The sequence below is a fragment of the Aphelocoma coerulescens genome, chromosome 1A (genome assembly GCF_041296385.1).
Source record: "Aphelocoma coerulescens isolate FSJ_1873_10779 chromosome 1A, UR_Acoe_1.0, whole genome shotgun sequence".
NCBI lineage: Eukaryota > Metazoa > Chordata > Aves > Passeriformes > Corvidae > Aphelocoma > Aphelocoma coerulescens.
Genome location: NC_091014.1, coordinates 2,463,909 through 2,486,537, shown reverse-complemented (window position 1 = coordinate 2,486,537; position 22,629 = coordinate 2,463,909). Strand labels below are relative to the sequence as shown.

Genomic DNA, 22,629 nt, shown 5'->3' with positions numbered 1-22,629 from the left:
ACTTCTCCCAAACCACATCACTGCTCCAAGGGGAGCTGCTCTTGTCTCCCTGCATCGATTCTTGGGTTGCTCCGGGTATTTTTGGCTGGAAAAGGAGCAAATTTTGGCGTGGCCATAAATGGATGAAAGGTGTCTGTGGGGAGAACCAGTTAAACCAGTAATGGGGAGGAGGACGCTTCCCATAATCCCAGTTACAGCCCTATTGTGGGTTGGTCGTTCCAAGCAATGTTTCATCTCCGTGTTTTCCATAAAAAAAGGAGGGAGAGGGATTTTTTTGTGTGGCTACAGGGACAGGACACAGGGAATGACTTCCCACTGCCAGAGGGCAGGGATGGATGGGAGATTGGGAATTGGGAATTCCTGGCTGGACTGGAATTCCCAGAGCAGCTGTGGCTGCCCCTGGATCCCTGGAAGTGTCCAAGGCCAGGCTGGACAGGGCTGGGAGCAGCCTGGGACAGTGGAAGGTGTCCCTGCCTGTGGAATGGGGTGGCACTGGATGGGATTTAAGGTCCCTTCCCTCCCATTCTGGGATTCTGGGATTCTAAACCATCTCTGTTGGATTTTCCATGGAGCAGAGCAGGAGAGTCCAGCAAGAAAAACACCTGGAAACACCATTTTGGACCAGAGCAAAAGCCACTCTGGAATCTGGGGGCTGAATTTATCTAAAGTGAGAGCCTTTATCTCGAAGGGAGGCTGATAAGAACCATCCCCGGAGCTGGAAATCCAAAAAGCTCCACTGGGCTGAGTGAGACCTCGTGGAGCATCCTCACTCCAGCTCTTCTTGGCCTCTCTGTCCCATCTCTCATCCTGAAAAGTCATTTTTGGGTCTGTCCTGCTGCTTTCGAGGCCTCGGGAAGGACAAGGAAATGGGAACAGGGGCTGGGCGCCTTTCTGGTGCTTTTCCAGAGGTGGTTTGGGATCAGCAAACGCTGCTGGATGACCTTTCCCAGCTTTTATCTGATGGATGACATGTGGCTGCCAGGACACTTTGCTCAATATCAGGCCTGAATTCCAGCAGATCCCTCCTCCAGAGGGGTTGGAATTCAGGGAAGTGCCGGCTGCACATGAATGCTCCTCTTTGTTTGCCTTGCCTCGCTCCCATTCATTGCTCCCAAATATTCCTGATTGCTCCAGGAGCTGAGGAGTCTGGCTTGGAAACTTCCCAAATTTCCTTCAGCACAGTTTATTTTTGTGATTTCCTTTTGGCCTGATTTTGATGTTCCCCTCTCTGGGTGGGTTTTTTTTTTTTTTTGATGATTGAAGAACTCGTTTTGTTCTTCACCCCTTCCCTGAGCCTTTGATGGAGCCTGTTTGGCTCCAGGGTTTGGGAATAAAAGCACGGAATTGTTCAGCTCCAGGTGTTCCCATCACAGCTGTCAAGAGCCCAGCATGAAAATTCCAAGTGGCTCGAGCCCAGATCCATGAGGAAAGGTGGCCCATCCCAACATTTATGGGCAGGGACACCTTCCACCATCCCAGGCTGTTCCCAGCCCCAATGTCCAGCCTGGCCTTGGGCACTGCCAGGGATCCAGGGGCAGCCACAGCTGCTCTGGGAATTCCATTCCAGCCCCTGCCCACCCTCCCAGCCAGCAATTCCCAATTCCCAATCTCCCATCCAGCCCTGCCCTCTGGCACTGGGAAGCCATTCCCTGGCTCCTGGCCCTCCAGCCCTTGGCCCCAGTCCCTCTGCAGCTCTCCTGGAGCCCCTTTAGGCCCTGCAAGGGGCTCTCAGCTCTCCCTGGAGCCTTCTCTTCTCCAGGGGAACATTCCCAGCTCTCCCAGCCGGGCTCCAGCCCTGGGAGCAGCTCCATGGATTCCTCTGGATTTGCTCCAGCAGCTCCACATGCTTTGGATGTTGAGGATCCCCAAGTGCCACATCTCCCCCTCTTCCCAACCCCTCCAGGGTTAAACCCTGCTGGAGCCGGGTTAAAACCAGAACTCCGTGTCCTGCCTCGTTTTGGGCACCTCCAAATGGCAGCTGGAGCCCCTGATCCTGTCGGGAATTGCGTTGGAGCTGCACAAACCCCTCCTGATTGCCCCGCTCTGGGATTGGGAATGGATTCAGTTGCTGAATGCAGATCCAATTGCAATTAAGCCCATTCAGCTCCCTAACGAGGCATTCAGGGCTTTGGGAGGTTTGCAGGGTTCAATTAGGCTCAGTTGTTAAGTCTGAGTTTATGGAGTGCTCCTCCTAAGCCTGGGATCGGCATCAATCCCTAAAACTGGAGTCATCCTGGAGAGTTTGGGGGTGATTCAGGCAGAAACGATCTGAAGGGGAGGGAAAATTGTGGATATTCACGGGCAGGAAGCAGTTAATTCCTGGGATATTCCGCTGGAGTGGGGGAACATCGGCGATTTCCCTGCAGGCTCGGGCTGGGAAGAGCAAAATTCCACCTCTCCCGACTTTGAAACCCGTGGATATTTGAACACCTGGAAGCTGCTGAATGATTTAAATCTCCTGTAGCAGCTCTTTGAGGCTCTCGTTTATTAACGGGGCTGAGCCGAGCCTTTGGCTTCACCTGGGGCCACGTGGGGCTGGGATTCCCTGGAATGTTTTTTCCCATCCCAAGCCAATGTGTTCCTGTTCACCCTGGAGGTTCCTGGTTTTCCCTTTTCCTCTGTCCTTGACCTTTTTGGCCTGTTTAGCTCCTGGCCAGAGGATCTTTAGGGATGGATGGGACCTACCAGGGTGAGAGCTGCTCTTCACCAGCTCTGGAATTCCCAGGACCCCGGGCACAGAAATCCTCGGTGGGATCCCCTACTCCGAGCAGGAAAACTGCTGCTTTTTTGGGATATGGGATCTCTAATTCTTCCTAATTTTTGTTTTTCCCTGAGCTGAAATCTCCTTTGTTTGTGTGGTGGGAGCTCCAGGGGTGGCTGGATTGAGATTTTCCCAGTCCTTGGGAATGCAGCTCCGGATTTGGTTGCAGGAGGTGGGGGTTGGAGCTGGGGAACCCAGGAGGGTGAGAATTCCAATTTATTCTTGGGATCCTGTTTGGAGCTGAGGGTCCCAGGAGGGTGAGAATCCTGATTTATTCCTGGGATCCTGTTTGGAGCTGGGGATCCCAGGAGGGTGAGAATTCCAATTTATTCTTGGGATCCTGTTTGGAGCTGAGGGTCCCAGGAGGGTGAGAATCCTGATTTATTCCTGGGATCCTGTTTGGAGCTGAGGGTCCCAGGAGGGTGAGAATCCTGATTTATTCCTGGGATCCTGTTTGGAGCTGAGGGTCCCAGGAGGGTGAGAATCCTGATTTATTCCTGGGGTCCGGTTTGGAGCTGATCTCCCTCCCCAGGAATCCCCATGGAACGTGTCCCACACACTCCCAGCCCTGCACAAGACTCTGCCCACCTCCCCCAGAGCTTTGGGGCCACCCCACTGTCGCCACCCCAAGGAGCCAAGTGCAGTGCTTGTGTCCTTTCTGGGGTCGTTTCCTGAATGTTTGAACCTCAAACGTTCCCTTCGCTGCCTCAGTTTCTCTCTGCCTCCCAGTCTCCCATCTGGGAGACAATTCCTTAGGAATTTCTGCTGTCGGGAGATGAGGCAAATCAGGATTTCATTGGTGATGTCCTCGCTCGTGCCCCTGCAGCGCCCCCAGCCGTGTCAGAATCCCGAATTTGAACCATAAATCAGTTTTTCATCCCATGCCTGGTGTTTTCCATCCTCTCCAGGTGCTGACACCTGGAATTTTTTACTCCCTTGGGAACAAACTTTTCCCCTCTCCCTGCGCCGGCCCCTTCCCTTGCAAACATCCCAGTTATTTTATTATTATTCTTTTATGCCCACAAGGTAAAAATCTTACCATTTTTTCCCCTTCCCTCCCTTTCTCCCCCCTCTCCATTCCCACATTCCTGCCCGGAGCTGGGGGGTGGCATCCCCGTTCTCCCGCTCCATCCCAGCTGCCGAGAGGGAATCGGAGCTGGAAGGGGGGATACGCCTGGAGCAGCCCCTCCTCCTGCCTCAGAACTTCTTCTCCCGAGCCTGTGGAAGTTTGTCCGCCGCGGATTCCCGGTGGAGGGATCCTGGGACGCTCCGGCCCGGCGGGAGAAGCCGGCGTGGGGCCGGGTGAGCAGCGGGGTCCGGCTGTCTGTTTGTCCGTCCGGGGTTGGGCTGCCCTGGGGGTTTCTCCGCTCTTGCCGCTCTCAGGTTGCGGGGGGAAGGAGGGAGAGGGGCCGGGGGAGGAGGAGGAGGAGGAAGCAGCAGCAGCAGCTTCCAGAGGGGGAGGGTGAGGAGGAAGATGAAGAGGCAGCTGCTCCTAAAGGGGAGGATGAAGAGGGTGAGGAGGCAGCAGCTCCCTGATGGGGAGGAAGAGGAGGATGAGAAGCAGCAGCCCCCAAGGGGGAGGATGAGAAGGCAGCAGTTCCGGATGAGGAGGAAGAGGAGGTAGAGGAGCAGCAGTCCCTGATGGGGAGGATGAAGATGAGGAGGCAGCAGCTCCCAAGGGGGAGGATAGGGAGGAAGAGGAGGATGAGGAGCAGCAGCTCCAGATGAGGAAAATGAGGAGGAAGATGAGGATGAGGAGGCAGCAGCCCCTGATGGGGAGGATGAAGATGAGGAGGATGAGCAGCAGCAGCTCCCAGGGGGTACGATGAGGAGGCAGCAGGCGCTGGTGGGGAGGAAGAGGAGGATCAGGAGGACGAGGAGGAAGAAGAGGATGAGGAGGGTGAGGAGGCAGCAGTTCTGGATGAGAAGGAAGAGGAGTGTGAGGAGGAAGAAGAGGATGAGGAGGCAGAAGCAGCCCCAGCTTCCCCCTGCACTGCACAGTTGGAACCCCTTGGTGCTGTCCTAGAAGGGCCCGAGGTGCCCCAAACCCGTCTGGAGTGGGAATTTTGGGATGACTGAAGGGGCTGAGATGCCCCAAACCCATCTGGAATGGGAATTTTGGGATGACTGAAGGGGCTGAGATGCCCCAAACCCATCTGGAATGGGAATTTTGGGATGACTGAAGGGGCTGAGATGCCCCAAACCCATCTGGAATGGGAATTTTGGGATGACTTTGCACCTCCCCTGGTGGGACGTGGCTCAGGGGCATCACGGAGAGGTTGGGAAGGAGATTCCAGAATGTCATGGAATATCCAGGATTGGAAGGGCCCCACAAGGATCACTAAAGTCCCACTCCTGGTCCTGCCCAGGACAATCCCAAAATCCCACCGTGTGCCTCAGGGTGTAGCTTGAACATTTTGGGAGCTCTCTCGGCATCGCCAGAGTTCCCACAGCTTTGGTTTGGGGTTTTTTGAGGTTTTTTGGGAACAATCCAATTCCTGTTCGATGCATCCAGGGGGTCTGAGCATGGAATGGGCAGAATCTGGTCCTGGATTTTTGGGTGTCATTTGCTCCTTTTTGGGTGTCACTGGAATTTTGGGATCACTGGGTTTTTGGGAGTCATTTGGTCCTTTTTGGGATCACTGGAATTTAAGGATCACTGGAATTTTGGGAGTCATTTGGTCCTTTTGGGGATCACTGGAATTTTGGGAGTCATTTGGTCCTTTTTGGGATCACTGGATTTTTGGGATCACTGGAATTTTGGGAGTCATTTGGCCCTTTTTGGGATCACTGGAATTTTGGGAGTCATTTGGTCCTTTTTGGGATCACTGGAATTTTGGGAGTCATTTGGCCCTTTTTGGGATCACTGGAATTTTGGGAGTCATTTGGTCTTTTTTGGGATCACTGGAATTTTGGGAGTCATTTGGTCCTTTTTGGGATCACTGGAATTTTGGGAGTCATTTGGCCCTTTTTGGGATCACTGGAATTTTGGGAGTCATTTGGTCCTTTTTGGGCTCACTGGAATTTTGGTCTTTGAGTGTCACTGGATTTTTGGGATCACTGGAATTTTGGGAGTCATTTGGCCCTTTTTGGGATCACTGGGGTTTTGGGAGTCATTTGGCCCTTTTTGGGATCACTGGAATTTTGGGAGTCATTTGGCCCTTTTTGGGATCACTGGAATTTTGGGAGTCATTTGGTCCTTTTTGGGATCACTGGATTTTTGGGATCACTGGAATTTTGGGAGTCATTTGGCCCTTTTTGGGATCACTGGAATTTTGGGAGTCAGTTGGTCCTTTTTGGGTGCTACTGGATTGTGCTCACCTCAGGCCTTTAATTCCACCTCCTGTGGAATTAAGAATGAAATTCATAGGGAAAGTCAGAGATTTGGACTCAGATCCTTGGCTCCAGCTCAGGGACTCCGGGATCTTTTCCTGGCCGGGCAGGGGCGCCTTTGGATCAGCCTTTCCCATTCCCAGCCCCTAAATCAGGGAATCACGGACTGGTTTGTGTTGGAAGGGACTTTAAATCCCATCTGGTTCCTCACCTGGCCGTGGGGGGTCGGATGGGGTTGGGTGAGGAGATGGGAATGTGGAAATTCCATGCCCAAGCTCTCCTTGCTGGCTCCTTCCATGCCCTTATTCCAGCAAAAGCAAATCTGGAAGCCAGGAAAGGACAAGATTCCTGCTCAGAGAATCCCTGCTGCCCCAAACCCAGGAGGCTCCCAGGGGATGCAGGATCTTTGGGATCTTTGTTTCCTTTGTCCCGGCTCCTGTTCCCCTTGGGAATGTGAATAACCTGGGAGAGCTCCAGCTGGAATAACCGGAGCGGTGCAGCCCTGGCTGCCAGCCAAGCACTCAATCCCTTCATCCAGCGCTTCCCAACCCCTTTTCCCCCCCTTTTTTTAACCCCCACCTCCTTCAAATTCAACGCTTTTCCCCCAAACCCCCACCTCTCCTTATCCATGAATCCTGCCCCTCCTCCCCCGGAGATATTCCTTTCTTGAGGATATTTAATCCCATTCCACCTTTTTTTAAGGGAAGAAAGATTAGCAAACCTGGATGAGCATTCCCTGGATGCCCCACATGGCAGCGGGGTGACAAAACTGCCAACATCCCGTTCTTTGTCCCATGAATCCGTCTGATGAGCGGTGATTCCCAACAAAATTCCCCTTTGGAGTCATCCATCCCAAACCTTCACTGCTCTCCTGGAATTCCTTGTGGGAATTGGAGCACCAAACCCTCCTTTGCTGTTTGCAGCAGCTGCACAGGCAAATCCAAGATTTTCTTTTCCCTCGGATTCTGCCTCTTGGAGAGGGAGAAAGATCCTGCCTGGAGATGAAATTCCCGAGAAACACCTGATTGGAATTTTCTGCTTGGAAAAGCCTCTAAATTTAGCAGAACAGGTGTTTTTAATGGGAAAATCGGATTCATGGGGAGCCACCATGGAGTGGGAAAAAGGAGAGGAGGGTCTGGATGTCATTTCCAGGACTCTCCAGGTGTTTTCCTGCTTTTCCCCTGGATGCTTCCAAGCTGAAATCCTCCATCCCAAACTCCTGGAACATTCCTTGTCACAGGAGTCTTAGAGAGGGTCTTTAGTCCCATTAATCCGTGGTGTTAATTGGAACGGAATCCCTGGAAAAGAGCGAAGCTGGATGAAGCCATTGGGATTTCCGCCCCCCCCCCCCCCCCGAATCCATAATTTCCATCCTGGAAGTTTTCCATACCTCCCTGGGAGCAGGTGAGGCTCAGAGCAGGAGAAGAAGTTTTGATTTGCCATAAAAAAAAAGAATAAAATTCCTTTTGGCAGCAGCACTTCTGCTCCATAGAGAGAATTCCCTGTTTTCCAGAGGGGGAATTCTGCAGCAATTTTAGGGAGTCGTTAAACCACCAGCAATAACCAGAATTCCAGACCCCTCTGGCTGGATCCTTGGGAAGTTCATAGTGGATTTAGGAGCCTGGGGAACAAGGTTGGATCAGGTGATTCCTGATTTTCCTGGCCTTTTCTCCCAGACTATTTGAGGCAGGAAGCGCCTCCTGCTTTTATCCCACCACATTTGGGCTTCGTTGCCTCGGGTGGGTGTTGGGAAAGGCAGGAACAAAGCTGAGCTTGGCATTAGCAAAGAAATGAAGGAATTCAAGAATTTCTGGATTTTAATCCCAAATTTCCAAGCCAAGAGGAGCCTTTTTAGCAGGAGAAAAGCTTTTCCTGGCACTGAGGGTGGGTGGGAGCATCACCCACGGGTGGCCTCAGCTCCACCCTCTTTCCCTCTGCAGGTGAGGGACTCTCCAGGTCCTGTGCTGACTCCAGGGATTTCTGGGAGCTGCTTCCCGAGGGGAATGTTGTGTGCCCAGATCCTTGTCCTGGCAGTGGCCGCGGGGCCCTTCGGAGCTGGGGCTGCTCATGAAGGTGAGTGACGAGGGACAAGGGACACCTGAGTCACCACGGGGGCAGCACCTGGGACACTTCCAATGCCTTTTCCAAGCAGCTTTTCCTGCTCCTGGCATGGATATGCCCGTGGATGTGTCGGGGTGGAGCTGTGGTGCCGTTAATTCCCACTTAGGATTGGGATCACCAGGATAACAGAGCGCCTCCAAAGGAATTCAGGGCCTGAATTCCTGCTCTGGGATTTATGGAGAAATCAGGGATCAGTGTCCTACCTCTGTTCTGCCTCCTGCTCCAGAGGAAAGTGGGGAGAAAGGGAAAACAAATCCCATCCTGATTCCTCCTCTGAATTCCAGGACCTGCTTCCAGCCTCCACCCAGGAAATGGGAGAGGAAAATCCTCAAGGAAGCCTTGAATCCTTCTCCTGCTTTCCAGGGAGCTGGGATAGCTCAAGGATTCACCTGTCCCTGGCTCCATGCAAGCCCACAAAGAGTTTTGGGGGATGAGGGGCTGGATCCAAAAAGCAGGAGGCAAAAGAATTCCAAGGAAGAGCCTCATGGATGACCCAGGGTGTGGTTTTGGTCTCAGGAGGGGAGATCCATCCTCCAGAGCTAATCCAGAGTTCCCAGGATTGTCCCAGGCTGGGTGGGATCCTTCTTTTTCCAGCAACTCCCAGGTTTGGAGGTGCAAATCCATCTAAATCCATTAAATTCCACAAGGAGTTAATGGAATCTTCGGCATCGGCTCCAGAATTAACTTGATTAAGCTGCTGTCCATCAATTAACCAATAAACTTGACTCTAATGCTGTTTAATTCCAAGCTGGGAGCAGGGCAATAAATCAACGTTCGGAGATGTCTCGGGGAAAGCTGTGATGGATGGAACGGGATCGGTTTGGAGGTGCATGGAAAATTCCAGATCCAATCCTATCCCCCTGTGATTAATAGAGCTGTCGGGGTGGGATTTTCTTCAGAAGGTACCAATCCAAAGATCTTGAACATCCCACATTTCCCATGACAGCTCCAGGTGCTTGATCCAAGCCATGATTCCTGGGTTTTGGGAATTTTTTGCCAAGCTGGAAAGCACCCACAACGGGCTGGGATTGCCCCTTTATAGGGAAAAGGTGCCATCCTGCCCTTTGGAATCCCAAATTTGTTGTTGTCCTCCTCATTTTTCCTGGATGCAAATGAGGGTGGGGTGAGGAAGACTCTCAGGAACTGGGATGGATGGAGGCAGCTCTCTGGGAATTTGGGATGTGGATGAGGCAGCAGAGACCCCTCTGATATCGATTTTGAGGATGTTTTCCAAACTGGGGCCAAAAAAGCAGGAAAATCGGCGCTTTCCGGAGTGGCTCCGAGAGGTGGGTGGTTCTGGATTTTCTTGGGAATTTCTTGTGGGAGTACAGGGTGTGGTTACCTTGGGAAGCTGCTGAAGGATTTCCACCAGGCCCAAGGGTGGAGATCAGGACTGGGATTTGCTTCCCTCCAAGTCTTTCTGGGGGAACAAGGATATCAAAATCCCAAAGCTGAGGAAAAGGAATAGATCCAAGATAGAAACAGCAGCGGGGAAAGGAGCTCGTGATGATCCATGAGCAGCTGAGCTGCTTCCAAGACTCCCTGGACAAGGAAATCTGTGGAAAGAAAAACTGAAATAATTGTCTCCTGTTTTTCCTCCAGGAAAAGTGCTTTATATTCCCAATTTTAACCCCAAAAGAGCCAATCCCTATTTTTCTGCAGTAAACAAAGTTGGGAAGAACTCAGGAGGATGAAAAGAGAAGGATGAAAAACCCCAAATCCTTGGATAACATCCATCCACAGCTGGAAAATGATCCCTTCTCCTGCTGGAGGCCAAAGGGGATTGATCAGGGGCGCAGCAATGAGAGACAGCACAAAACCTGAATATTTCCGAGCCCTTTGGGGATCCTGCTGGTAGGAATGGGATAAAAGTCCAGGGAATTGAAGAGGTCAGGTTAAAACAGGTTTTCCATGTGCAGCAGAATCCTGGGAAACACAGCCAGATCCTCTCCCTGGAAACTGGGATAGATTCTCCAGCCCGGTTGGGGCAAGTCCAGGCCTGCAGGTGAAAGTCAAGGCTGGATAAAATCCAAAATTACAAAAAACCAGGGAAAAAAATGGGACAAGGTTGAGCCCGATCCTGGTGAGGAAGATCTAACTCCCTCCTCCAGCAGGGTCTGGAATAACTGCCTGCAAGGGAGAGAAGTTCCAAGGAAAAATGCAAATTTTCCATATCCTTTGCAGAGCCTCCGTGAGTTGAAGCGTCCCTAAAAGTCATCAGATTCCTGTCGCTGAAATGGATTTATGGAACACCTAAAAAATAGGGAATTCAGTTAGGAGGGAACACTGGGAAGGGAAAAATGCCTTGATGGTACTTAAGGAAATTTCCCTGTACTCCTGTCCCTTCCCTGCCGTTGGAGCTGTCATGGGATAGCTTGGAAAACCACTCCAATTGTTCGTTCTTTGCACGAGGTGCTGCTCATGCCCAGGGTGGGGTGGTCCCACATCTCCAGAGGTGGCTCTGATATGAATCCCAGGATGGTTGATGGGATGGCAGAGCTGCCACATTCCCGAATTTCGGTGGGGGGTGGCTCAGGGCTCTGTCTGTGCCTCTGGGAAGATGGAATCCCTGGGCTTCCAGAGGGTCCTACAGACCTGCAAGCTTCGATGGAGCTGGAATTTGGGATTCATTGTTTAAATCATGGAATAGTTGGAGTTGGAAGGCGCCTTTTAAAGGTGATTTAGTCCCACCCTGCCATGGACAGGGACATCTTCCACTATCCCAGGTTGCTCCTGGCCTTGGACACTTCCCGGGATGGGGCATCTCTGGATGAGAAACTTCTCCTGGGTCAGAACATCCAAAGGAGGAATTCAGAGGAAATTAAGGAAAACACAGCACTTGTTGCTCTGGGAAGCACCTAAACGCAGTCCCTCCATCTCTCTCCCTTCCCTTCGGTATCCTGGGAATTCAGGTGGCTCCAGGAGGTTTCCCATATTCCATGGTGTGGGATGAAGCTCCCTGTCCCTCTTGTCCCCCAGCCTGCAGGACATCAGAGGTGGCCGATGTTCTGTTCCTCGTTGGGCTGTCGGAGGGCGCAGGGACGGAGAGCTCCCGGCTACTCCGGGATTTCATCGGGAGCGTGGCCAGATCCTTCGAGAACACGGAGATGGGAAGAGGAGGCGTCCGGCTGGGCCTGGCTCTGTACGGGGACACACCAAGGTGGGTCTGTCCATCCTCCTCCAGCCACTGCTGGATTCCTGGAATCCAACTCATGGCCATGGATAAAGAGCTCCTGCAGCTCTGGGGAACCGCTGAGCGAGAGTGGAACCCTCAGCGGAGTCATCCAGAGGTGCTCGGCCACAGGGAATTCTTCCAGGGCAGGGAAGGAAGGGTTTGACATTCAAATTCCATTAAATTCCATTAAGTTTAGGTCCTGGGTTGTGGTACCACGGTCTGGGGCTCGTTCCCTGCACTGCCCTGACCACTGTAAAGAGAACTTCTTGTCATGAGTTAAATCCAGGGAATGGTTTGGGTGGGAAGGGCCCTTCAAGACCATTTCATTCCAGCTGCCATGGGCAGGGACACCTCCCACTATCCCAGGCTGCTCCAAGCCCTGTCCCACCTGGCCTTGGACACTTCCAGGGATCCAGGGGCAGCCACAGCTGCTCTGGGCAACTGGAAACTAAATGTCAACATTATCACTGGTTATTGCCATTTTCAGTGCATCCCTTGCTCTTTATTCCCCCATTTCTCATTCCCAGGATGAGCATTGAGCTCACGGATTACGGGACCATCAAAGAAATGCTGGATGCAATTTGGGATCTCTCCTCCAAAGGCAGCAGCCTCCAAACAGGCTCAGCCCTGGCGTTTGCAGCTCAGGCTTTGTCCCACCAGGACACCCTGAGAGAGGAGGCGGCAAAGGTGGGTGAGCTCCTGATGTGTTGTCCAGGGAGCAGCGGAGTCATCCCAGAATCCTGGAATGCTTTGGGTTGGAAGAGAATCCCAAAGCCCATCCAATTCCACCCCCCTGCCATGGGCAGGGACACCTTCCACTGTCCCAGGCTGCTCCAAGCCCCAATGTCCAACCTGGCCTTGGACACTTCCAGGGATCCAGGGGCAGCCCCAGCTGCTCTGGGAATTCCATTCCAGCCCCTCCCCACCCTCCCAGCCAGGAATTCCTTCCCCATATCCCATCCATCCCTGCCCTCTGGCACTGGGAAGCCATTCCCACTTTGTCCTGTCACTCCATGACCTTGCAAGTTGTCCCTCTCCACAGGGAAGATTCCTTCCTAATATCTAATCCAAACCTAGTCCTCCCTTAGGAGCTGCTCATGAGGACTTGTAGGGATGAATCCTCTCCTGTGCTGGCAGGAATTTCCTCCTGGAATTGCTGCCCCAAGCAGAGGTGAGGCACAAGGGCAGGAGGGACATGCAGAGAAGATGCTGTTGGGAGCAGCTCTGCTCCTTCCCAGCTCGTGGAAGTGATTCCGTGGGAGTTTCCCCAGAGGTGTTGGGTTTTGAAGGATTTCATTCCAAGAGAGGGATTTCATCAGTGTGAAAGCCCACAGCTGTCACCATGACCTCCTGATGTTGTGTTGTTCCTTCCCTGGCTCTTATCCCAACTCTTGCAGGTGCTGGTTCTGCTCACGGATGGAAAATCCAGCGATTCCGTGGAAGAAGGAGCCCAGATCCTGCAGGATGGGGGGGTGACAGCGTTTGCTGTGGGTACGTGAGGCCATCAAAACCTCTGTGTGACCAACCCTGATTCTTCTCCTGGGGAATATTCCTGATTCACAGCACCCTCTTCCCTGAAAACTGCCCCCACCCCCAGGCTCCGCCTTTGGAAACCACTGCAAGTCCAGGAAAATCAACATTTTGTTGTTGTTTTCTTGGATATTGTTGTTGTTGTCAATAACTGATTTGTTTAGTAGGAGTCTGGGATTTTGCATCTGTCAAAGCCACTTGGGAATTCAGAAGGAGTTCAATAAAAGGTTCCATAAATTTCACAATGATTCGATGTGACATCAAAAAAAAAAAAAAACCAGCCTCAAAACGCTTTTGCTTCTGAAGGTTTCTCTTAATGGGGTTCAGAGACTGACTCAGGAATGTCCCTCAGAATAATTCCATGAGCAAGGAAAGGTTCCATTGCTCCCCCCACCCCCAAGAGTGAGATCCCACCAGTCAAATCCTTCCCTTCCCCAAGAATTTCAGGGAATGACAGGAATGGTGGTGGGATTTCGTTACCAAGAGCAACCAGGTTGATTTGAACCCATGTGAGGTGAAAATTGGGGAAGGATTGGTTTCTTGGGTGGGTTGTTCCCCCTTTTTTTAGTTCAGCCACAGGAACACGCTGGAATTTTCGACCAGCCTCCCAAAACCCCGTTGTCTGCTCAGCACAGGAATGTCTCTGTGTCCAGTGGGAAGGATGAGGTTGGATCCTGCCCTATTCCTTTATTTCCCCACCTCTCAGCCCATGAGCAGCCCTGGACAATCTCTGTGACACCTCTGGAGAAATCCTGACCTCTTTTCCCTGGTGGAAGAGGCTTCCTCTGCTTCTCCCATCCAGCTTGAGACTCCATTCCTTGTTCCCTTCTTTTCCTTGGCAGCACGACCCAAAATTGGTGTCAAAGTCCAGCACGTTGCTCCCCCTTTCCAAAGCCTGCCCTGCCCCATGGATGGTGTTTGATGTCCTCTTTTCCTGCTCTTTCCTTCCCCTAGGGATTAAGGATGCTGACAAGAACGAGCTGGGCAGGATTGCTTCAGATCCCACTGCGGAGCACGTGCTTTACGTGGAAGATTTCCAGCTGCTCCCAAACGTGGCTCCCAAACTCTCTCGGAGGCTCTGCTTCACCGCCTCAGAGCCACCACGTCCTGTCAAGCAGAGGGTGCAAGGTGTGTCCAGGTTCTCTCTTGATCCTGCTTTCCATCTGCTCAGACCACCCTCTGGATGTTCTTCCATGGGGATGAACCTCCCACATCCCTCTGAGGGAGCTTGAGGGGTTGGGTTATCCTAGAGGAGCGAGCAGCTCATGGAGCAGCTCCTGCTTTGGGACAGTGCTCCTGGGTGTTCTTCTTGTGGCTGCCTCTCCATGGTTTGTTTAGGGATACCACATCCTGGGAATTTTGATGCTGGATCAAACAAAAGGAGCAGCAATGGGATGAGGCAGCATTTCTGCTCCTTGGGGTATTTCGTTGTGGGATTGTCACAGGGAATTCTGGCAGCCCAGCTCGAGGTCTCAGCAGGAACTTCATTCCTTGCAGAAAATGCAAAGAGCAACCAAAGGGATTTCCAAAGGGATCTCCAAAGAGATTTCCAAAGAGACCCAGATGTCTCCTCAAAGAGATCCTGATGCTGCAGTGAATCCAGAGGTGATGGCATTGAATTCCTGCCCCTTCTTGGTTCATGAGCTCATGAGGAGCTGAGTTAAAAGCTTGGGGGAGAAATGGGGAGAACATCACCTGTGACTTTAAAGGGTCTCTTTTTTTGGCTTCTTCTGTGGTTCTGCAGCACTTCAGGGCTTCCTGTGACATTCCATGGAGAGTCCAAGCTTCCTGGCAGGTTTGTCCGGTGTCAGGAGGGAGAAGGGCAGGGAGGAGCTGCTGCCTTGTGCATTCACCAGGTGTTCACTGGGGAAGTGTAACCAGAACCAATTTTGATTTCCCCCTTTTTGCTGTAAAAAAATTGGCCAAAAAAAATTCTGCTGGAGCATCTCCTGTCTGGAAACAGATCCCAAGTGTCCCTGTCCTCCCAGCCTGAGCGATTTTCTCTGTGTGGAATATGTTGACTCCATCCACGAACTTCCACACGTTTGAATCCAATCCAAGCTCTTTCCTTTGTGTTTTTGCAGCTGAGCAGATCCTGGGCCCCCGGGAGCTGCGTGTCAGTGAGCACAGCCACAGCTCCCTGAGGCTCTCGTGGGTGGCAGCCACGGGCAGGGTGACAGGGTACCGTGTCCATGTCCACCCCTCGCTGCCCCCGGGACAGCCGGACCCGGAGCACCAGCCACAGGTAGGGTTGTGTTCCCGTTTTCCAGGGCACCAGTTTCAGTTCCCAGTGTTGGGTTTCATGTCCTAGTGTTGGAGAGCAGTCCCCAGTGTTGGGGTTCAGTTTCCAAAGTTGGGGATTCATCCCATGTTGATGGCACAGAGGTGGCACCACATCCCTCAGCTATCCTGGCACAATGGGATAGGCAGGAATTCCTGAGGGTTAAAGTGAAGGTGTAGATCCACCATGGGATCCATCAGTTTCAATTCCCAGTGCTGGGGTTCAGTTCCCAATGTTGGGGGGTCATGCTGGGTTAGGAGGTGACACCCAATCTTCCCAATATCCAATCCTTTCTCTCCTTACCTTTATGATATCACCACTCAATCCTATCTTCCTGCTGCCAAGGTTGTTCATTTTGGTAAGATCTCCATGGGTTTCAGGATTTTCCCCGTCCTTGTGTGAGGGATGCTGCCGTGTGCTCCAGCTCATCCCACACTGCACAAAGTTTGGGATCAAAGCTGAAGGGTAGACAATATTTGCCCTAAAAGCTTTGATTCCTAATAATAGCACAAAGCTATGAAAGCTTAAATTATTAAGGTGAAGATTATTAATTGTATTAATTATTAAGGTTGTATTTAACTGGGATGATGATCCTTGGCAGCTTCAGGATCTCATAATAACAGGGAAAACACAGAAGTTCTGTTTCTGTCTCTTGCCCTCGGGTTACATCAACATTTCCTTCTCTGAGCTTAAAAGGAACTTTATTTCCTTCCTTTTCTTCGAAGGACTTTGAGATCACCTTCAGCCTTAACGTGTTCTCCATGTTTTATTCCATGGGCTATTCCACAATTTAAGGATCACAACATCTGAGTCAGGGTTTTAAGAGGCTCCTGCTCATGGAAGTCACCTTGAGCAGGTGTGGGAGGTGCTGCTGACGTGATGTTCTGCTGTGGTGGTGTAACGGTTTCCCTTGTCCCCCTGTGTGACAGATGGAGGTGGATGGGGACACAACCACGGTGCTGGTGACAGATCTGAAGCCCAGCACCAAATACGTGCTCACGGTGAGGGCCAGCTATGGAGGGACCCTCGGGGAGCCAGCAGCCATCAAAGGGAAAACAAGTGAGTGTCCCCTGGGCCACCCCTGAGGAAAACAGCCACCCCAAAGCTGGAGAGGAGGGAGGGAGGGATGGATGGATGGATGGATGGATGGATGGATGGATGGATGGATGGATGGATGGATGGATGGATGGATGGATGGAGGAATGGATGGATGGAGGAATGGATGGATGGATGGATAGATGAAGGGATGGATGCATGGGTGGATGGATGAAGGATGGATGGATGATGGATGGATGGATGGATGGATGGATGGATGGATGGATGGATGGATGGATGACAATGGGTGGATGGACGGACGGATGGATGGATGGATGGATGAGGGATGGATGGATGGAGGATGGATGGATGATGGATCATGATGGGTAGATGGGCAGATGGATGGGTGGATAAAGGATGGATGGATGGATGAGGGAGGGATGGATGGATGGATGGATGGAGGGAGGGAGGGAGGAATGGATGGAGGGATGGAGGGATGGAGGGATGGATGGATGATGGATAGATGGAGAAATGGATGGATGGATGGATGGGTGGATGGATGAAGGATGGATGGATGAGGGATGGATGGATGATGGATGGATGATGGATGGATGATGGATGGATGATGGATGGATGACGATGGGTGGATGGGCAGATGGATGGATGGATGGATGAGGGATGGATGGATGGATGGAGGATGGATGGATGATGGATCATGATGGGTAGATGGGTGGATGGATGGGTGGATAAAGGATGGATGGATGGATGAGGGAGGGATGGATGGATGGATGGATGGAGGGAGGGAGGGAGGAATGGATGGAGGGATGGATGATGGATGGATGGATGACGGTGGGTGGATGGATGATGGTGGGACAGATGGATAGATGGGGGATGGATGGATGATGGATGGATGGGCAGATGGATAGGTGGATGGGTGGATAGAGGATGGATGGATGGATGGATGGATGGATGGATGGATGGATGGAGGGATGGATGAGGGATGGATGGATGGATGGATGGATGGATGGATGGATGGAGGGAGGGAGGGATGGATGGAGGGATGGATGAGGGATGGATGGATGGATGGATGGATGGATGGATGGAGGGATGGATGAGGGATGGATGGATGGATGGATGGATGGATGGATGATGGTGGGACGGATGGAGAGATGAGGGATGGATGGATGATGGGTGGATGGGCAGATGGATAGGTGGATGGGTGGATAGAGGATGGATGGATGGATGGATGGATGGATGGATGGATGGATGGATGGTGGCATGGGTGGAGGTGGAGGTGGAGCTTTATTAGAGAAGCCTCTATTGAGTCCTGAGGTGCAGGAAGAACCTCTTTGCTTTCCAAACTTCTCCAAGAGGAGACTGGATGGGGCTGGATCCAATCCCAGCCCTGTATTGTCAACAGATTAAATCTAAGCATTTATAGAGGTGTGGTTGAACCTTTCTCCAAGGATTAAAGATGGCAAACAGGGATGTTTGTATTAAAATTAATGATTTAGTATGATAACTATTAAAGTAATTGTAATAAAATTAGCAAAACCCCCTAATTTTTAAAGTAGAGATTGATGTCTTTCACCCAGACCAAGGGGGAAATCTCTTCTGCTGACCCTCAAGGGGTGACTTTGAGGGGTGTCCCCACCCAAAGGAGAAATCTCAGTTCCCAAGAAAGGCTATAGGGGTATTTCAGGAGACCATTTGAAAGTTGGACCGGACTTTTAAGGTCTCTGCTTTTAGGGGTTTTCAGAATTTAGGGGGTTCACTAAACCCACTCCCCTCCCTGGATAAAGCACCAACCCCCCTTTGCCCGAGGGGTTTTTTAAAGAATTATTCCTTTCTTCCCTGCCTTTTGTTCCTCCCCGCAGCCCCTGCAATGTCTGGGATTGTTTGTCTCCTTGAGGGAAGGTCTCTGACAGGATGAATAAATAAAGCTCCTCAATGAGGTTGACTCATCTGTACTTGCCAGGGAGAAGATGGAATGTCTTTATGGGTGGAAATGAAGCCATTTGATCTCTCTTCTTATTATCCCCAGCATGAAGCCAGAGGCAGGAGCTATAAATCCGTCTGCTGTGGCTGGCTGGATCCAAATGGGCTCCTCTCCCTTGGAATTGTGGCTGTGGGAGCAAAGCAGGGTTTGATTCATGGCTTTGATTCCTGCACAGTCTGCAAGAACTGCGGAGTTTCCCCTGCCTGGGGTAGATGTTCTCTGCCTGTGGGGTGGATATTTCAGATCCCAACACCATTCCCAGAGAAAACTCCCAAGCTTTCTGCCTTGGGATGGTCCATCCCTATTTTCAGGGGGAAAAAGGGTTGGTAGGAGGGGGATTGTTGGTTTTAAGGCATCAGCTGAGGGAGAGTTGGTGCTTCTCCTCTCTGTGTCTCTCTGTGCCTGACGACAGAAGAATTTTGAAGGATCTTTTCCATTATTCCAGCACTGCCACCTCCATTTCTGCCTTATTTTTGTGTCCCCACAGCTCCAGTGCCTCCGGTCACCAATTTCCGTGTGATAGAAGAAGGACTTTTCAGCCTGAAGGTGGCTTGGACACCTCCCCTGGGCAAACTGGAGGGCTACAAGATCTACATCCCCAGGGGTGAGTTTTTTATTAATTTTTTATTAATTGTTTTAATTTTAATCCATTTTTATTGATTTTTCTTATATTATCGTGGCGTTTGCTTTAAAAGGAGGAGTGACCCAAGGACAGGGAAGGTGCTGTTAATTCCTGCCATGACTCTGGAATGAGTCCAGGATAGACTTTTCCAAACACTGTGGTTCCTCCAGGATAGAGGAGAGTCCTTGGAAGGACTTCTCTTGGAAGAACAAGCTGAGGGTGATGCCGTGAATTCATTGTTTGCCCTGCCACATCCAGATGTTTTTCCCACTCAATTGCCTGCTCTGGTGGGGATTTGGGATGAGTTCAAACCTTTGGGATGGCTCCCGCTCTCCTCTGTGGGCTCTGAGGGCTGGGACAGCACAGCCAGAATTGCCAGCAACACCACATGGATTGGGAAACTCCAACCGTGTCCCTGAGCCATCTCCACAGTGTGAAGACATTCCCATGGGATTCCTTCATGGGAAGGCTTCACCATCCCTTTTCTCCTTGATTTTGCAGCCAACAAGCCCGGGATGACCTTTGAGCAGATCCTGCGGGGCGATGTCTCTTCCCACGTGCTGGAAAACCTGCAGGAGGACCGGGAATACAGCATCAGCATCTATGCTGTGTATGCTGAGGGCCCGAGCCAGCCCGTGGCTGCTCTGGGGAGGACACGTAAGAGCTGTGACCCCGTGGTTGGTCCCTTTTGTTCCCAGGTGTTGTGTCCCCACCTCAGAGTTGGTGCCCTCATGCACCAGGACCTTCCCAACTCCATCCTAACTCTTGCTTCATGGACGTGGACATCTTCAACACCATCATCCTGCAGCCTGGGGGAAGGGTGGGAGATCATTTTCCCTCCTGTTTTGCACCCACACTGCACAAGGTTGGTGCTCAGAGATGTTTGGTCCTGGACAGTCACAGGTTGGGCTGTTCTACCTCTGGTTCATGAGATGCCTTCAGCCCCCTGGCAGGAGCTCCTGGAAATCCCTCTCACAGAATCATTAAGGCTGGAAAAACCCTCTAGGATCCCCAAATCCAACCGTTCCCAGCACTGCCATGTCCCCAAATGCCACATGCACAGGGCTTTTTAATCCCTTCAGGGATGGGGACTCCACCACTGCCCTGGGCAGCTCTGCCAGTGGCTGACCACCCTTTCCATGAAGGAATTTTTCCCAATATCCACCCTGCCCCTCCCCTGGCCCAGCCTGAGCCCATTCTCTCTCATCCTGTTCCTTGGGAGCAGAACCCAACCTCCACGTGGCCACCTCCTTCCAGGCATTCCCTTCAGCCAGCTGAGCTGGAGGAACATCCATGGAGAGCCAGCAAAGTCCTCCACTCCCAATGCTCTGAAAAGTTTCTTCCCTGTCCTCTTTCCAGTGAAGCTCCTGCCTGTGGAAAACCTCCTGTTGCAGAACGAGACCACGGACACGCTGCAGGCCCGGTGGAGCCCTGTCCGGGGAGCAACAGGATACAGGCTCACCTGGACATCAGCAGGTACAGACAGGGGTGGAGGCTGTACCAGTTCCCAGGGCATGGAAAGATGGGAGCTGTGAGATTCCCAAGGCGTTGGATGCACTTTGGATTGGGTTGGATTCCATCTTTGTCCAGAGGGAATTGGGGTTTTTTTGGGGGGTTCTGTGACCAATGGAGTTTTCTCTGCTGTGGAAGCAAAAATTCCTGCCCTGGCTCTGCATAAAGCTGGTTGGTGGATCCAGGCTGGTTGCATGGGATTCGTGCTGGATTTGCTGGACCTGAGGAGCCTTGGAATAGCTGAGAGGAGCTGGGAAAACCCTCCCTGTGTAGCTGCACAGCCCCTGAGTATTTGGGGTCACCCCTTTCTTGGGGGACAGCTGAGTACAGGGATTTTGGGGGGACAGCCTGGAAGTGCCTGTGCTCATTGCATTTCTCTCTGCAGCACTAAAACCTGGCTGCATCCCCCAAAATCCTCATTTTTTTGCAAATTTGGGAGTTTCGAGACAGATCCACCTTTCCAGCTGGAGCTTTTCCCCTGCCCTGAACCCAAACATATTTTCTGTGGTGCTGGGAGGGGAGCAGGAGTGAGAAATTCCTGTTTGGTGGCAGATTTTGGCCTTGGGAGATGGATTTTTCTGGGGCTCAGGGATGTCAGGACACCTGGGGTCTATCCCAGGCTGTGAATAAAAACCACATTTTCCTCTCCTTCATCTCCCCTGGTTATGATGGAAGGAGACATCTCCCACCAGGAACAGGGGGGATTAGTGGGAGAACAGCTCCAAAGGTCACCAGGAGGGAAAAATCTTTACAGGGAAGACATAAAATGGCTTTTATTGCTTTGTAATGAACTTTTCTCACAGCACACCCCAAAACTCAGCAGTTTTCCCAGCCTGTGCCCAATATCCCAGCCAGGAATGGAGCTTGGTCTGGGAATGGGGACACTGAGGGGACAGTGGGACAACCTTCTCAGGTGGAACAGGAAGAACACATCACCTCCACCCCCTGATTTTCCAGCTGCTTTTTCACCTGGTACCAGCTCACCCCAATTCCAGGAGTGGCAATATCCCAAGGGCAGCTCCCCCTGGCCTCTGGGTCCTCTTCCCACACTCCATCCTATCCCAGGATTAGGGATGCAGTGATGGGATCCAGACCCTGGTGCCCATCCCAAGGCCAGGAGGGGACTGGTTTTCCTCGTTGGACTTTTGAAACCGGGATTAGATAAACACAAACTGGAGATGGGGGATGTGGAGAGCAGGTGGGAAAAGGGGGGATGGGGCTCTGGGTGCTGCTGGGACAGAAAATGGGGACGTGGCACCATCCAGTGACCAAACTGGAAAAGGCATTTTCCTTCTTTTAGAGGTTTTCCTCAACATCCTGCTGCCTGCACGTCCCTGCCCCTGGGAAGCAGGGGTGGATCCACAGGAATTTGGTTTTAACTCTTCTCCTGCTGGACAGGTTTAGCTGAGCTGGGTGTAGTCCTCAACAAGGAGACTAAAACTGGGGTTTGGGGCATCATTGGCTCCAATTCCTGTAGGGAAGGCAGGATGACTCCAGCATGGAGTCAGCCAGGCTGGAGGGTGTGGACCCTTTTATGGGATCACTCACAGGCCCCAGCGTGCCTGTTTTGGGGTTTTCCTGATGTATTTCCTTTGCTTTGCAAATCCCTGAGTTACCTCAGTGATCCCTGAGCTCTTCCCAGGTGGATGTGGGTTTTTTCCACCTGCACCCACCCGGGATGGTCCCGGTGTGCCCAGGGTGGGGTGGGCTGAGCCAGGGGACACCGTTCCCTTTCGCAGAGGGCAGCATCCAGGACGTGACCCTCGGCAGCTCCTACAGCTTCTACATGATCCAGGGGCTGGAACCGGGCACGGAGCACACGGTGACCATCAACCCCATCTTTGGGGACGTCGAGGGGCCAGTGGTGAGCGGCAAAGCCACCACGGGTGAGTGTCCTGCAGCAGGGGTGGCATTCAGCCCATGCAGACTCAGGGGTGGTGGCATGGAGCTGGTGTCACTTCTGTCACTCCCCTGCATTGTTGGGTTTGGGGACTTCTTCGAAGCTGTTGGGACCTCAATGGAACTGGGCAACTCTTCCCTCCTGCAGTGGCATCCAGCACTGTCCAGATGCTGAAAGTGAGCGAGATTTCCATCAACAGCCTCCTGGTGTCCTGGGATTCGGTCGCGGGAGCCACCGGCTACAGGGTGGCCTGGGGTCCAACACCAGGTGAGATCTGTCTCTGCTCTCCCTGGAATGGGAGAACCTCAGGAATCTGGCTTCCAGGTCATGACCTGCTCTGAGCAGCCTCTCCCACAGTTC

At 52.1% G+C, this 22,629-nt stretch overlaps 1 protein-coding gene across 1 annotated transcript in view; it reads left to right on the top strand.

Moving 5' to 3' along the window:
- Positions 1–22,629, top strand: part of LOC138120968 (collagen alpha-1(VII) chain-like) — a 93,955-nt gene that overhangs the window by 3,932 nt on the left and 67,394 nt on the right. Inside the window, exons 2-13 of the mRNA XM_069034103.1 lie at positions 8,035–8,167; positions 11,195–11,375; positions 11,918–12,077; positions 12,788–12,881; positions 13,875–14,048; positions 15,005–15,165; positions 16,131–16,260; positions 18,723–18,839; positions 19,359–19,514; positions 20,217–20,333; positions 22,109–22,255; positions 22,417–22,536. Coding sequence (XP_068890204.1) covers positions 8,035–8,167; positions 11,195–11,375; positions 11,918–12,077; positions 12,788–12,881; positions 13,875–14,048; positions 15,005–15,165; positions 16,131–16,260; positions 18,723–18,839; positions 19,359–19,514; positions 20,217–20,333; positions 22,109–22,255; positions 22,417–22,536 — 1,690 coding nt within the window. The remainder of the gene's footprint in view (positions 1–8,034; positions 8,168–11,194; positions 11,376–11,917; positions 12,078–12,787; positions 12,882–13,874; positions 14,049–15,004; positions 15,166–16,130; positions 16,261–18,722; positions 18,840–19,358; positions 19,515–20,216; positions 20,334–22,108; positions 22,256–22,416; positions 22,537–22,629) is intronic.